General features: G+C 33.3%; 1 protein-coding gene across 7 annotated transcripts in view; it reads left to right on the top strand.

The window, feature by feature from the left end:
- Positions 1-16,903, top strand: part of DOP1B (DOP1 leucine zipper like protein B) — a 139,457-nt gene extending 122,554 nt beyond the window's left edge. For 6 of the 7 annotated variants that reach the window (XM_074300597.1, XM_074300592.1, XM_074300596.1 and 3 more), the window contains 9 exons: positions 441-550; positions 719-865; positions 2,084-2,145; positions 2,665-2,793; positions 6,914-7,050; positions 7,886-7,941; positions 13,750-13,896; positions 14,257-14,386; positions 15,557-16,903. In XM_074300597.1, the coding sequence (XP_074156698.1) occupies positions 441-550; positions 719-865; positions 2,084-2,145; positions 2,665-2,793; positions 6,914-7,050; positions 7,886-7,941; positions 13,750-13,896; positions 14,257-14,386; positions 15,557-15,811 (1,173 nt within the window). In that variant the 3' untranslated portion in view covers positions 15,812-16,903. The remainder of the gene's footprint in view (positions 1-440; positions 551-718; positions 866-2,083; positions 2,146-2,664; positions 2,794-6,913; positions 7,051-7,885; positions 7,942-13,749; positions 13,897-14,256; positions 14,387-15,556) is intronic. The other variant, XR_012488000.1, reaches the window with a different exon arrangement.

Below are 16,903 nucleotides of genomic sequence, written 5' to 3'. Positions count from 1 at the left end.
GGTTCTTGAGTGACCTTTGCTAGTTTTTACTATAGATGAAATTTTCTCATAGTATCTATATTTTGATCAAACCAAAATATCAGGATGCCACAGACCATTTTCTTAAATCACTGAATCAGTTAATAAAACCACTATTCTCTTTGCAGCCCAAAAGCATGTGGCTGTAGGCTAGATTCTCCTGGAATGTTAAGATTGAAAAAGGACCTTAAATAAGATCCTAATCTAGCCCATTCATTTTGCAAATTAGGAAGAGGTCTATGTAAGTGAAATGCTTTATCCAGGACTGTAATCCCGGGCTTCCAGTGTTCTTTTCACTGTACCATACTGATAAAAAATTGATAGAAAATCATACTTGGAAATTTTATTGTTAGAAAGTCTTAGATGACAAATTTCTAGAATGTGTAGTAGAAGCTATGTTCCTTTTGCTGTTTTTTCTTAAGGTTGTAGCATGTCTCTTGGATGTGATTTATCGTAGCGATGAAAAGGAGAAAGCTGTGCCATTAATTTCACGTTTGCTATATTACGTTTTTCCTTATTTACGAAATCACAGGTAATATAATTCTCCTCTTTTCCCCTCTGTTCCCTAGCATCCCTTTTGAATTTGGATGAAAATATGTGTGGGGAAGGGTGAATAAATATGTCAATTGATGTTCTCTAGACAGTCTTTGAACTCAATCTTTTTCTTTCTTCCTTTCTCCTTCCTCATTTCCCTATGTAGTACCTACAATATCCCTAGCTTCCGGGCTGGTGCCCAGCTACTCAGTTCCCTGAGTAGTTATGCCTATACAAAACGAGCCTGGAAAAAAGAAGTCCTGGAGTTATTTTTGGACCCCGGTTTTTTTCAGATGGATACTTCTTGTGTTCAGTAAGAAATGGTTTTTCTAAATATAATATACCATAACAGATTCAAAATCAAAATAATCTCTTCTGTGATTTGATAATCTTATATAATATTTTTGATATCTCCTAATAGTAAATAAATCTAAAACTGTAACATGCTACTTGTAATTAACAAAATGAATTTGGTTTTTCATAGCATGAGTTATTCTAGCATCTAATAGGATTATTTTATCTCATTGGGGAGAACATTTTATCCTTTGAGGATACTTTAATTTTAATTACCATGATATTTAGCTTAGTAGCAATTATAATATTTGGAGCATATTTCATCTCTCATCCACACAATTTTATGTTGTTAATAGATGGATTTTAATTTATCTTAATGATCTCATCTCTTTCCTCAACCATTTCCATTTTTTGACCCCTGCCCTGATCCTTCCAGGCATCCCACATCTAGAGAAGTGATATTTCTCCAGTAGTAACTAAAAAAAGCTAAAGTTTGTCAATCTCATGATAAACAAGCCTTAAAAAGAGGAAATTATAGGGCAGCCTAAAGTTTGCACCTGGAACACTACATTATTGAATTGATGTCAATCATAAGAGAAAGAACTGTATCCATCAAATAAATCCAACATAATCTGAAATTATCTTAAAAAGAGGAATTCTTCAAGTTTCCTTTTAGCTTTTCATGTTCGTGGGTAGGAAGAACTATGATATTCTGAGATATCTTAGTCTCTGAGACCCTTTTAAACCTTCCTGTGACCTCCCTCTGGGCTCTCAATGCCTCTTTTAAGTTAGGCTTCTATACAATACTCCTGCGGTTATAGCTGGAAGAAACCTTACAAACCACTAGCAAGTAAAACTTATTTTCCCCACCACTAATCCTTTACTTATAAGAAGTAAGCAAAAAGCATCGTTAAGAGGCTGGTTTATTTGATGGAAACTCTAGAAAGAGTTAATAATAAATAAAATAAAATAAATTAAAAAAATAAAAAATAAAATATATGAAAAAATAATTCATATATTCTTTTCTTTGCTTTAATTTAAAAAATGACTTTATCCCTTTGATAATCTTAAAGAACTAATGATTTATGCTTTTTATTTTAGTTTGATTTGGTTTTATTCACAAGTATTACTTTTTTTGTTTGTATCATCAGTAGCATTTAAAAATGTTTTAAATTAATTATCTGTTGGTTTTCAGTGGATTCTCAGTTTTACATTTATATTATTTTACCATCTTTAGTTGGAGATCCATTATTGACCATCTTCTGACACATGAAAAAACAATGTTTAAAGATTTAATGAGTAAGTATGATGTTATTCAAAGATCATCTTAATATTTTATTTAAGATTTTGAATGTTTTTGATATAGGATCTTACCTTCAATTTTAGCATGTTTACTTAATTTTTTATAACTGAATCCAAACTTAAAAGCACAATGTACTTTTAAGAGATTTTAATTTAATTGACTGACTTTGACATTTTCTTTATTTCTCACCTAAAATGTTCCAAGTTAGCAATATTTAGAAATTTCCTAATGTTCACCTTGAAAAGAAACTTTAGATAATGATTTTTCTCAGAATAACAAAACTTTTGAGAATTTGATATTGTCCTTATGTTCTTTCTCCTCTATGTCCATTATGTCCTTATCTGGCCAATTGCTCCCACTTTAAAAAAATTATGGGGTAGACATGTACCTTTGTTTAATTGGATTATGATTTTTTTCTGATGATATTCATAATTTTCCTGGTATAAATGACATATAACTTACCCCATCATAAAGTTTACTCATTAATTACTCATTATTTATCATGTTTATTTTAGATATGCAAAGCAGTTCTTTAAAATTGTTTTCAAGTTTTGAGCAGAAAGCCATGCTTCTAAAGCGTCAAGCATTTGCTGTCTTCAGTGGAGATATTGATCAGTATCATCTGTACCTTCCCTTGATACAAGGTAAGAATGCTATTTTTTCCAAGAAAAGAACTTTAATTTTGGGTCCTTCTAACTCTGGGAGTCCACAAGGATTTGAAAATAAGGAGACTTGATATTTCCCCTACCCATTAAAATTCATTCATTTGGTACAAATGCCTCTTCAAATGAGGGGTTATGTGTATTACCACATAACTTCCCATAGGATAAAGTATTAGGGAAGGACAATAGGAAATCCAAGCCTCACATCTGAAGGAAATATATTAAAGGATATTCTTTACCTCCAGATGGAACTTCCAAATCTGTTTCTATATTTGTTCCCCAGATTAAGATGCGGTGGCAACTTCAACAGTGTTTTACAAGCTTTTGTTCTTTTGAATAGGAAAATACCAATGCTGGCATAAGAGATACTCCCTCCTTTGCAGTGGCTCTAGATTAGTAATTGACAAACAAGATATTATCTGTTATATTTTGAGATTTTGTGCCACTGTAATTTCTTGAGAAGAATGAGAATATGAGACTGGTATGTTCCCTGATTTATTTAAGGTTTACTAACAATAAGAAGACTGTCTATAATGTTAGGTTTGGGTATAGAGAGAGATTCATACCTGAGACAGATGGCTACCAGTCTGGTGTAAATCAGATCAGTGTTACTGATATAGAACTTAACATCATCTGTCATATTACTATCTGGGGGACTGTCTCCTGATGACAAATGGGAATACCAGAGAGAACCAGAAGGATTGAATCTTAAATTAAATATTCCACACAGCAATTAAAATAGTAATATTTTTAGTTCAAGGAAGAGGAAATTCAATGAGTTTTTCTCCTACCTGTTTCATTTCCTTCATGTTTCTCCATATGAATGATTATGTGATACCATAGTTCCATACTAAGAAAGGGGGAAAGGCTTATATATAAAACTTACATTTCCAAAGAAAAATTAGCAAAGGATATTATATGTGACCCAGTGAAGTATCAGGAGGGCTGAACATAGAATTGGGATGCTGACCTAATCATTTCAAATCCACTTCTAAATTAAGGTAATAGTATGTTCCAGATTGGAGTAATATAGCAGTTCCAACCATCAATTCCCAGCTTTTTTATTTTTGAAAAAGGAAAGATTGTCTTATACGTAACAGAGTCTCCTTTTTAAAGAAATTTCAGGATGGTGATTAGGGTCATAATATGCTACCTCTGCTTACAAAATTATGATTTAGGATATTTGGATAAAATATATTGTGGAGTATATGAGATTTTAAAACTGGAGTATTCCCTGATTTACTTAAGGTCAAGAAATACAGGAGATGTGGAAGGTCTTAACTATGAATCTACATGTTCTGGGGTCTTTCAGGCCCATGGACCTCTTATTTATGAATAGTCATGTTATTTAGGATTATTTGCTTACTAGGAAAAGAGAGAGAGAGAGATTTTGGCTATATTTCAGGAGTAAAGACACTTAGAAGGATATATGCCAAGGAATGTTGGCATTAATGCTGGAAGAATGAGGCATATCAAATCAATTGATGCAAAAACATTATAATTTTACTTTGAAATAAAAAGTTCATTTCACCAGCTCTATTTTCTTTGCCTTGTATATTTAAAAAGTGCTGTCATTTGACTCAGCTTGGTCCTTCAAGACCTTCTTAAACTCTGGTCCTTCCAATGTTCATTTTTCCAAGGAGCTCTACCTGATAAATTACCTGGCAAATGCCAGAAAAATGGCCTTGGATTACTTTCTCTAGTAAAGAATAACAGAATATATAGAAATGCTTAATTTTTTTTAACCCAGATCCCTTGGAGAGGACAAATAAATTACTCCATAAAAATATTAACAAACAAAAATAAAAGCTTTACTTATTAATATGACTATGTACAAATATATGTATGCATGTGTATCATCTATACACTGAGTCCATTTACATTTCTCAAAGGTAAATTATCATACCATATCATATCATAAAAAAAAAATCTTAAGACACAAAGCCATATCCTTACACAAATAATAAAGAGGCTTACAGAGGCCAGACATGCACGAACTGTAGAGACTAAGCAATTTAACAATATAGAAAGCCACTTGAGCAGAATTATAGAGAATTTTGCAAAATAGCAAAGCATTTAAACAGGTCCAAGTGTCTAAGAGGAAAGAATTATAGTCAATGCAGTGAGAACAGCAGATACCATAAGGAACTTGGTTAGCTAAGCTAAAGATAAGTTTGCTTAAATCTGCAGTTTCTACTTATAGAAATTTCTTCATATCACATACTTGTATAAAGAAAGAATTTCTAAAATAAAAAAATGATGGCTTCCCTGTGACTCAGGAGAAATAGAAACTTGGGTCTATTTTTAGTAGAAATAGTCTCTGATCTAACACAGATGCATGCTATGGCCCTGAACTGAGAAGAGCATGATATCTCTCTTAATTAAAAAGATTATTAGTCAATTTTGTCAAGTTTGTGAGAATGACTAGAGAAGGAAATGTGTAAATGGAGGAATCAAATATTTAAAAATGCCTGATGGGTAGGAGGGAGGAAGGAGAGCCAAGATTATGGAATATAGGCAGGGATTTACCCACACTCTCCAAAATTTCCTTCCAAACTTTAAAATATTGCCTCAACATTAATTTTAGAGTGGCAGAACCAACAAAAATGAAGAGGCAAAACAATTTTCCAGCCCAAGACAACTTAGAAGATCAGCAGGAAAGGTCTTTATCACTGGGGAAAGTGGCTCCAGCAATCTGGCAGCACTGAATTGGCAGTAGCGGGTTCAAGAACTCTGAGACCATCAACAGTAATGGGGTCAGATAACTGATCAGAAGGAGAGTTTTTTTGGCACTAGCTGTATCACTTAACTGCATTGCCCATGAAATATCCATATCCCAGAAAGAAAAGGATAAACAGGGAAAATATGATAGAAAAAATAAAATACTTAAAATTAAAAAAATATATAGATTTGGGATCCTAAGAAGACAAGATGGTATACATTTATCATATATTCTCCCATTTTCATTTCCTTTCCCAGTAGCTGAGAAAGTAGATCCTGGCTGTAAATGGTAGCATATATGTATATTTGCAAAAGGCAAGAATTATTCAGTTGTACACGTAAAGAGGATTGAGAGGGGAAGAGTAGAAAATGAGTAGTTGACTGAAAAGGAGAGAACTAAAGATTTTCCTTTCTATCCACAGTGCCAGTATATAATCTAACTTGATAAGAAACTAATTTAAGAAAATGTTAAATATATTAGCTTGTTAGGATTATTTTTTATTTTACTTAAATTAAGAAAAACTAAATTTTTCCCAACATGTAAATTAAATAAAAAAGAAAATTATTACATCTTTAGCCTCTACCCCCTATTTGGAACTCTAAAATTACACAATCACTCTATATGCTTTTGGGTAGAGGAACCTGGACTCTAGTTGAAATTTTCATTAAGCGTAATTTGTCCTTTTGTAAGCCATGATGAAACAGATTTACTGTGCTAATATAACCAGAATCTTGTCCTTTCTCAATCCTCCTCATCAAAGTATACATTCATAACATGGTTTAGCCCTCTCTTCTTTCCCCATCTTATGACACAGGCATCATTACTCATAACTTGATCTTCTCTGAAAACATTTGGTACAGTTTTTCTACAGGTCCTAATTTGTTGTTCATCACCCCTGCACAGATTCAGTTCATCATTAGGTTCTGTTGCCAGGATGTCAGTTGTACATATGGATTGCTGCCTGACTTATTTCTAAGTTCAGCAGCAGTCTGGCTAATTCCTCTTTGTTGCTCACTAGGTTTTCTGGTGATTTCATATGGTCTTGCTTCTTCTTTCAGAATTCCATGTTCCTTATCCTTGTGTCCTCCAAAATAGCCTTCTCTTCTCCTTAGATTCCTTCATTTAGATAACTGGATGACTCAGTTCCTTATTTGGGAAAGACTCCCTTTCTTCTACCCCATGATGCAAGACCATCAAAAATCCAGCACCTTATTCTTAGCTTTCCAAAGTTAAGCAATTATTTTTAACTTCAAGATCTAATACATCCTTAATTTACTAGCTTCAACATATATTAGATTAGCAGTAAGCCCTTGAATTCCAGCAACAAAAACATTTATTGTTATTCATATTTTTTCTGACATAATAATAATCTTTCCCCAGAACGACTGACAGAGAATCTCAGGGTTGGACAGACATCCATAGTTGCTGCTCAGATGTTCCTCTTTTTCAGAGTTTTGCTGCTAAGAATATCTCCTCAACATCTGACATCATTGTGGCCAATAATGGTCACTGAATTGGTGAGCAAAAACATTTGTCTTAAAAATATAAGCTCCAGATCTAATACTTAATGTGCAACAAGAAAATGGTATTTACACACATATATTGTATCTAGGTTATATTGTAACACATGTAAAATGTATGGGATTACCTGTCATCGGGGGGAGGGAGTGGAGGGAGGGGGAGGATAATAATAAAAGAAAATAAAAAAAAATAAAAAAAATAAATAAATATATAAGCTCCAGTTAAAGAGAGAATAATTTCAGGCACATTGTAACTGGAAGGCCCCTGAGCAGAAGTGGGAAGAATTTTTAATGACATAGGCAAGAGATTGTTAAGGGGGAAAAGATGTTCAAGAATTTCAAAAGCTATTTACCCAAGAGGAATGAGACAGAAGGAGAAAAAGCCTAGCTGGCACCACACATTTAGCCTCTGGTCTTTCCCTCCTTTCTTGTTTTCTTTTTCTTGAAGATAACTATGATATGACACTTTTCTTTCTTTTTTTTTTCCTTTTTCTTTTTTTTTTTCCTTTTTCTTTTTCTTTTTTTTTTTGGCATGACTTTTTCAAAGATGAACTTTGTTTCATTTTAATAAAGAGTGTTTTTAATCACAAATTTATAAAATATTCTTTCCATCATTATTAAATTAGAGAAAGGATATATTTGATTATATAGTTGATTAGGATCCCTGAAGGGCCAAAAGTAGAGTATTTTAACAAATTAACACTTTATTTATTATGTTTAATCACCAAATACTAGCTGCCATATATACATAACTTCTTAAAGATTGTGACAACTATATTGTGCTCTTAAGTGTTTTTTTAAAAGTCATTAAAGGGTGTATTTTCTTTTTAAGATTCAGACATTTATACAATTTGAAGATGATCTAAAACAGAGGAATGAAACATCAAAGTAAGCATTTACAAAAGTTTTTGTATTTATGTACTTATGCACATTTGAGGAGTGTCTCATTAGACCTCTGAATAACAGAAGGACTAAAAAGTGCCATAGAAAGAAGATATTTTACTGTCTGCAAGCATGCAACTTTGTAGATATATTAAAGGTTTGCTCATTATACCAGGAAGGCACAAGCCACTTGCCACTGGCATAGAATCTGGCTTTTAAAAAATGACACTATAAAATTCAATTCCATTTTAAAAGCATTTATTAGATGGCTACTAGTGTCAGGCAGTATGCTAAACAAAGATAAAAATAAAACATTCCCTGCCTTCAAGGAGCTTGCTTTTTACTGGCAGGAAAAAAAAAAATCATATATTTAGATTACACACATATGAGATATGTACAAAATAATTATAGAGGGAATAGAAGAATACCAAGAGCTGGAAAGTTCATGAACAGCCTGGGAAGTTGGCATCTAAAATATACTTTGAAAAAAGCTAGAGAATCTATAAGACAAAGATTAAAAAAAAAAAAAAAAAAAGAAGAACATTCCAGGAATAGGGAATAATTGGGGCAAAGGCACAGAAATAGAAGAGGGAATATTGTGTATAGATAATAGCAAGTAGGCCAGTTTGGCTGAAATTTGGGCATATGAGAGATAATAATGTTTTAATTATATCAATGAACATAATTTTAAAGAATAATATAGTTTAATTTTAACTATAATAGTCCAAGATATTTTTCAGGAGACCAATTACTAATGAAGGTTATTTTGCTGATAGATCAGGCAAATGCCATGCATTTATATTCCTGGTATTCAAATTATAGAATTTGTTTTGAATACAAGTGAATGATATAAAAATCTGTTCAATGGATGGCCATTCAAGTGGATTCATTAAACTTAATAATTTGGACCCAAAGAGTTATGATTGATAGACTGCTAACAATATGGAGACAAGTTTCTAATGGAATGCTGCAGCGTTCGTTCTGCTTATACTTTTTCTGTTCGGTATTTTTTCTAAATCAATAAGTGAAATAAAGATTCAGATGGTTGGTTTATGAAATTTGTAGAAATCATGAAGCTAGAGACGGGGTTTCTAATATGTTACAGAATTAATATTCAAAAGGTCTGATTCAGTATGAAAATTTATAAATGCATTTATTGAAATGCATTCATGTTATTTCTAAACTGGATATGAGTTTTTTAATGAGAGAAATTTTTTTACTGGGGAACATGACCAAATACAACGGAAGAATTTCTTTTAAGTAGTTCATAGAAAAAATTTCTAGGAATAAATGTGATATCTCATTCTTAGACTAAATATATCAATTGTACATGTAGAGTTAAAAACGTGAAAAAGAGATAGGGATTTTAGTGGAATATAAGTTTAATTACAATCAACAAACAATAAAGATGTATCTAACAAAAAGGTATAACTCATCTATTGTCTTAATACAAGGTCAGGAAGATTTAGAAACCAAAAGTCCATTACAGAGAAGCATGGAGCACCTAACAAAAGAGCATAGCAAATCGAATTTGTTAAGAAGGAACATAAACACAAATTGGAGGGCTGTCAGGGAGAATGGACACAGAACAATCCACTAAGGACTTGGATAGAGTTTGGAATCCTGGAGGAAATGGGGTACCCTCTCCCCCAAATCAGTAATTTCTGGTATTTTTTTTGTAAGATTCTCATGTAGAACTAGCAGGCTAGGATATTGAAAGAAAATAATGATTCTGGACATGAGGATTGGTGTTGATTCATATTAGTTGTGACCCCATTTGGGGTTTTCTTGGCAAAGATTCTGAAGTGGTTTGCCATTTCTTTCTCCAGCTCATTTTACAGATGAGAAAACTGAGGCAGAGTGAAGTGACTTACCCAGGGTCACACAGCTAGTACTGAGGCCAGATTTGAACTCAGAAAGATGAGTCTTCCTGATTCCAGACACTCTGTTCACTGTGCCATCCTCCTGCCTATTTGAGTATTTAAGTTAACTCAATATTAGTGCAACACTTTCTAAGCACTTTCTCCAGCCTCTTGTAAATCCACAATAGCCGCCTTGCCTGTGCCTACCCAGAAGAGCGTTGTAACCTCACTAAGCAGCCATTCCATTGTCATGCATGCGTCCTCTCTGGCATGCAACAGCTCCACAGCAGCTGCTTTACTCCCACTGGAGCAACTTCTTTCTCCTTTTCTTCCTTTTTAGCTACACACAATTGCCTCAGAAGGCTAAATCCCCAGAGAATAATGATAGTTCACCTGAACTTATTTCTCAGTGACTAATATAGTTTCATTATAATTCCCTTCCCATTTCAGTGCCATGATTCTAATGGAATGTTTGCTCAATCTGTAACAAAGCAGCTTTTCATCCGATTCCCTCCTGATGACACAGCTTCTCTTTCCAGAACTTATTTCACTTTCACTTATACCCCTAACCTACTGATCATAGTGTAATTATTGGAATTTTTCATGTTCCCCATTGCCACTTACAAGTTGTCTCTCATTCAGTACCTTTGTCTTTCAATAAATAACATCTCATCTGATGTTTATTCCACAGTCAAGATTCTGGTTAACTGTTGTCTATTGTCCTTCAGAATACTCTCCTTTCCTCACTAAGTTCAGTGTCTGACTCAGTCTTTCTCTCCTGCCCAACTCTAACCCTCATACTTTAATATACTATAATATACTTTAATAATACACTTTAATCTCAAACACTCTCATCTCTCAATTCCTCAACTGACTTTTCATGACTTCTTCTTCCACTCAACCTTGGCTACACACAGAGATGATCATATCCCTTTTTCTTGTCAGTGAGCTCTGAAATTCCCTTTTGTGATCACAGTCTGTTGTTATATTACCTCTCCCTCTGCTTAAAACCCTAAATCCTGTTCTTCATTTTCACTTTCACTTCTAGTTCCCCCATCCAGTGGTTCGTTCTTTCCCTGACCATCACACTAGTTGTTAGTTATTCATGATTTCTTTCCTTATCTTAAACCTGTTGTTGAACCAGTTCAATTCTGCACAGTGCTCTTCTTTTAAGTTGTTGTCCATTTATCCTGTCAAAGATCTTGCCTTGTCAAACCTCAATTTAGAGTATTCCCACTATTATGCTGCCTTCTACAATATGTTGCTGAAGGAAGCTGAAGGGAATCGTGAAGTGATGTCAACTGGATCCACTATAAGTTTATGTTATAAAACAACAGCTGGGTTCTTAGTGTAGCTAGTGATTTTTTTTAAACCTTCCTAATAAATTCACTCTCCCATTTACCACTGTGGCTTTTTCAGACCTTTTTTTTTATCACTCTTCTAAACTCCCACAACTCCTTCTTTCATCACCCTCTCAATTTACAACTTTGCCTCATATTTCATTGAAAAAATGGAGATCATTTACCTGGAGCTCCTCCATTTTTCCTCATTTTCTACAACCAAGACATTTTCTTTCACTTTCTTCCTTCACACTTGAAGAGATGGTTCTCCTTGGCAAAGTAAATCCTTCCACCTGAATAAAAGATTTTATTCTATGTCTTCTTCTCCAACTGATTTTTGTCATCCTCTTTTTCAACCCCATTCTCATTCATCTTTAGTCTGTCTACTTATTGCTCCCTTGCTGCCCTACAAACACAAACATGGTTTTTCCTTCTTAAAAAATACCCATCCCGCCCATCAATTGGAGAATGGTTGGGTAAATTATGGTATATGAATATTATGGAATATTATTGTTTTATAAGAAATGACCAGCAGGATGAATACAGAGAGGTTTGGAGAGACTTACATCAACTGATGCTGAGTGAAATGAGCAACACCAGGAGATCATTATACACTTTAACAACAATACTGTATGAGGATGTATTCTGATGGAAGTGGATATCTTCAACAAAGAGAAGATCTAATTCAGTTCCAATTGATCAATAATGGACAGAATCAGCTACACCCAGAGAAGGAACACTGGGAAATGAGTGTAAACTGTTTGCATTTTTGTTTTTCTTCCCAGCTTATTTTTACCTTCTGAATCCAATTCTTCCTGTGCAACAAGAAATTCAGTTCTGCAAACATATATTGTATCTAGGATATACTATAACACATTTAACATATATGGGACTGCCTGCTCATCAAGGGGAGAGGGTGGAGGGAAGGAGGGGAAAATTGGGAATAGAAGTGAGTGCAAGGGATAATAATGTTGTAAAAAATTACCCATGTATATGTATATATGTTATAATTATAAAATTAATTTTTAAAAAGTATAAAATAAAAAAATACCCATCCCCATTAGCTAAATTTCTTGAAAAGACCCTCCATACTCTATAGCTCTACACTATTCCTCATTCTCAGCAATCCAACTTAATGAACTAAAAGTACTCCATCTAGTTCCCAAGGAATGATTTCTTAATTACCAAATCTAATGGCCTTTCCTCAATCCTTATCCTTCTCAGTCTGTCCCTTATATGTACTTCTATATTCTGATACAATCACCATTCTTGTATAAGTCCTACCCCATGCCTGGACCATAGCAGTAATCTTCTGCTTAGTCTTCCTGATTTGTCTCTAATTATTCTAGTCCATTCTCCACTTAGGTGCCAAAAAAATGTTCCTAAAATGCAATTATTGCCACTACTACTCTCCTCCCCTTTCCGTCCCATGCAGTAATTCCAAACAACTCCCTTTTATCTCTAGATCAACTGTAAGATCTTGTGTTTGACTTTTAAAGCCTTTTGTTAACCAGATCTCTTCATACTTTTTCCAATCTTCCTAATACCTATCTTACTCAATTATAACCCAAGCTCCATAACTGGCTTCCTTGCTGTTTTTTGCATAAGGCACTTTATCACTTAACTTTTTTACTGTCTAATCTCACGCCAGGAGTTCTTTCTCCTTATCTCTGTCTCCTAGATTTCATGGCTTCCTTCAACTCTCAGCTAAAATCACCTATAAGAATCCTTTACTGGTCTTTCTTTTTTTGTGTGAGGTAATTGGAGTGTTTGCCAACAGTCACAAAACTATGAAGTGTTAAGTGTCTGAGGCACGATTTGTACTCAGATCCTCCTGACTTCAGGACTGGTGCTCTATTCACTGAATCATCTATCTGTTCCTTCCTAGTTTTGCTTAATCTTAGTGCTTTCCCTATGTTGATTATCGCCAGTTTGCACATATAGCTTGTTTTGTACATAGTTGTTTGCATATTGTGTCCCCTATTAGACTGTGAACTCCTTGAAAGCAGGGACTGCTTTTTATCTTCCTTGGTTTTCCTGTTGCTTAGTGCAGTACCTGGCAGAGAATAGATACTTACTGAATGCTTATGGATTTGATAGCCAAAAATATTTAATATTGATTATTAATATTAAAACATTAAACTATACTTCATCCTAGAAGATAGGTTTTGGAAATAGTGCGTGATTGTTGTCTTCTGATATTTAAAGATTTAAAAGGTAATTGTAGAGAAGGAAATTTAATATTTTTCTGCTTCTCTCTCTGCAGTTAGTAGAAGTTTCAGAGAGAGATTTCAGTTTCATACTATATATAGAACTTCCTAAAAATGAAAGCTATTCAGAAATGAAATGTGCTGCATTAAGTTAGTGAATTCTCCAAGAGTCCAAGGGTCTAAGTGGGACTTGGATGACCACTTTTTTAAAATGTTAAGGAAACTGATTTTCAGAGTTGTTAAACTAGATGATCTCTCTATTCTCATCCAATTCAGAGATTTTATGAAAACTATGAATGGAGAAAAAACTTCATAGGGAAATAGAAAATTTCAAATAGCTATCTAACTTAAAAGGCCTTTATGAATTTATAATGGGCATTTCTTTAATTATAAATTATGCAGAAGCAACAGCAAAACAAACAAAACGAGGGCTTCAGGAGCTGATGGCAGTGAGATATCTCCAAATGAATTGATCTTATATTTATCAGCTTGCAAGTTCCTGGACACAGCACTTTCTTTTCCATCAGACAAGATGCCTTTATTTCAAATGTAAGTTATATGTATTTACCATGGGGTAGGTATATGAACTACTTTTTAGAGAAGTCTATGATTTCTGTCATTTAAATTGCTTGTAGTTGTTCAATAAATGAGCATCTAAAACTATCTATGTATCTGTATGTATATATAAAATGGCAAATAAACTTCCAGTAACAAGTTTCCTATAATATAAAACCCAAATTTTATATAACTTGATCTCTGTTTCTCTTATTAAATGCACGAACCATAGAATAAAGTAGAAGGTCCTTCCTTCTTCATCCCAATTAAAAAAAAAAAACACATCATAATTTCCCATAGAAATGGCCTCTGAACTATAATATCTCATCTAAACATTTATTTCTTTTTTTATAGGTATAAATGGGCATTTGTTCCAGAAGTAGATACAAAAACTTCTGCCTTTCTCTCAGACTTAGAGGAATATCATCAAGAATGCAAACCACATGTTGTTAGAATCTTGGAACTTCTCAACTTAAAATATGGGGTAAACAAAAAAATTGTTCTTTAAAACTTCAATGTATACTGTTAATTTTTTTCTAAATTACAGCGTAGACATGATAAAAACTCTTTAGGACAAACTTGACATAAGCTAATTTAGCAAATCTCATTTGGAGTAGTTTTAATCCCAAGCCTGAACTATATGACAATTGACAAAATGAAGTCTACTAAATAATAACAAACAAAATATATATTCAGCAAAGATACGGCACTGTTTTTATGGAAATTCTGAGTTGTGGTGAGACTAAGCTGACTATGTGTCTATACTAAGTTCAGCACTACTATAGTAGGCCAATAGATTGCCTTAAGTAGAGTGAACTGATTTCCAGGTTAAAAATATATCCTGTCAAAAAGTTCTTGTGCCAGTGAGATCAGACCCATGAGCACCCCTTAACTTTTCAACCTGAGCAAAATAGGAAGACCCAGTCTTCTTAATATAGTTAGGTGATTTTGAAGTTGGTTAAGTTACTATATAGATTGATATTAATCTTGTAAGGTAGATGTGGAAGAAAGTATTCCAGTGAGCTGCAGGACTTTGTCCTTGCTCCTGTTATGCTCAAACTTTTTTTTTAATCAATGATTTAGATGAATATCATAAAATGGCTAACTCCCCATCACATCTGAAAACAGAAGACATAACCATTTTGTGGGTGATGTTGTAGAATACATTTTGCTAAGTGTTCAGCAAAAATAGACCTCTGGGGTCCTTCTGAGGGCAAGAGATTTTATGATTTACTAAAGCATCTTTAAGAAGCCATTATAATATCTGAAAGCCAGAAAAAAAGAGTCTCTAAAGTCTATTGCTAGAAGTAATAGTAGGCTAGGGAGAAAACCCTTCTCATAATATAGAATTTAAATTAAAAGCATAATTATTATTATTCTTTTTGCTGAGGCAATTGGGATTAAGTGATTTGTCCAGGGTCACACAGGTAAGAAGTGTTAAATGTCTGAGGTCAGATTTGAACTCAGGCCCTCTTGACTAAAGGGCTGGTGATCTATCCACTGTTCCACCTAACTGCCTCTAAAGCATAATTTTTGTTGATAATAAATTTTCATGGAAGGTCATAGCCTGAGAATTTTTATTTGATCTAAAATCTTAGTGTAGAGTTCTTGACAAAGCCAAATAACTTATTTTAATATGTGGATTTGTTTATAGGAGGTAAATAGTACTAACAAGACAGCTTCTATCAAGTGTGAATTCCCTCTTTTACGCCAACATTCTATATCCAGCATTGTGCAGTTGATGCCATTCTTCAGGACTCTGAGCTGTGCTTTTAAGACTCAAAGTAATTTGTCTCATGAGTATCCAGGATCTCCCTTAGCAGAATTACCTATTGCAGATGGCCCAAGAATCTTGAAACAACTGGAGGAAAGTGTTGAATGTGATTTTCTCGAAAAGCTGGAAAATTAAAGACTCTTTGTTATATTAATTTTGTAACCAGAATGTGGTTTAGTATGGAAGTGTAATATGGCATTGTCAATTTATTTTTTACTTTGAAAGTTAATTTAAAATTTATTTAAAATTTAAATTTATCAGAATGAAAAATCTTCTTAAGTGACTTTTAAGGTAACTTGGTCAAGGGACTGATTTTTTTTTTTAAATCAGCTTATGCAATTTTTAAAAAGTTATTGCTATGTCCAAATTTTAAAAAAATTATAGCTTTTTTCACTTATTTATAATATCAAGAAAGAATACAAAGATGAAGGAAAGTTCTTTTTGTTCATGACACAGAAATACAGGTATATTTTTGTTTCTTCCAAGCATAGTTTCACTAAAAACATATTAATATAGCTTTTTTTCATGCAGGAATTTCTTTTTTAAAGGCACATATTATATAATTTTCCAAAACAGTAATCATTTGAAAATGGCTGTACACAATTTATAAAAAGTAACAATCAAAGAAGATATTTGAAATTGTTTCAACTACTGCTCTATTAAAATCACTTTTGTTATGTTACTTGAGTCTGTAATAGAAACAAACTGGATCATCACTTTGTTGTTTTATTCCCCTTAAAGAGGTTATCAAGATCTGTGATTTCACTAATGAGTGTCTTGTACCCCTCCTACCTTTTGCAATCCTACTACAATTTACAAAATGGTTTTCATTTACTATAGCTGAAAAAGTCTCTGCTGCCAGCCTAATATGAGTCTTGAAATTTAAATAGTCTTATCCTTGAAACAGATGTACAATTTGTTCAGACCCAAGCATAAAACTTTTGCAGCTTTTTTTCCCCCCCAGAGGCTCATCTCAATGCTATAATGAGGCTTTGAAGTAAAAATAATGAAGGAAAGGCATAAGTTACTGTATTACTTAACTTGCTGAAATTATAAGCAATGTTGAGAATTGGATTAAAATAAACCTATCTAAGACTATTTATTTAAGCCTATTAATGAATTTGAAGATTTTTGCATGTCTTTGGTCATTAAAGAAATACATTCAGAGAAAGCTGGATATCTGTAATAAATAGTAAAAAAATAAAGTTATCACAAACTATGACTCAT

The sequence above is a fragment of the Sminthopsis crassicaudata genome, chromosome 3 (assembly GCF_048593235.1).
Source record: "Sminthopsis crassicaudata isolate SCR6 chromosome 3, ASM4859323v1, whole genome shotgun sequence".
Lineage (NCBI taxonomy): Eukaryota > Metazoa > Chordata > Mammalia > Dasyuromorphia > Dasyuridae > Sminthopsis > Sminthopsis crassicaudata.
The sequence above is the reverse complement of the archived record's forward strand: the minus strand, read 5'-3'. Positions and strand labels throughout refer to the sequence as shown.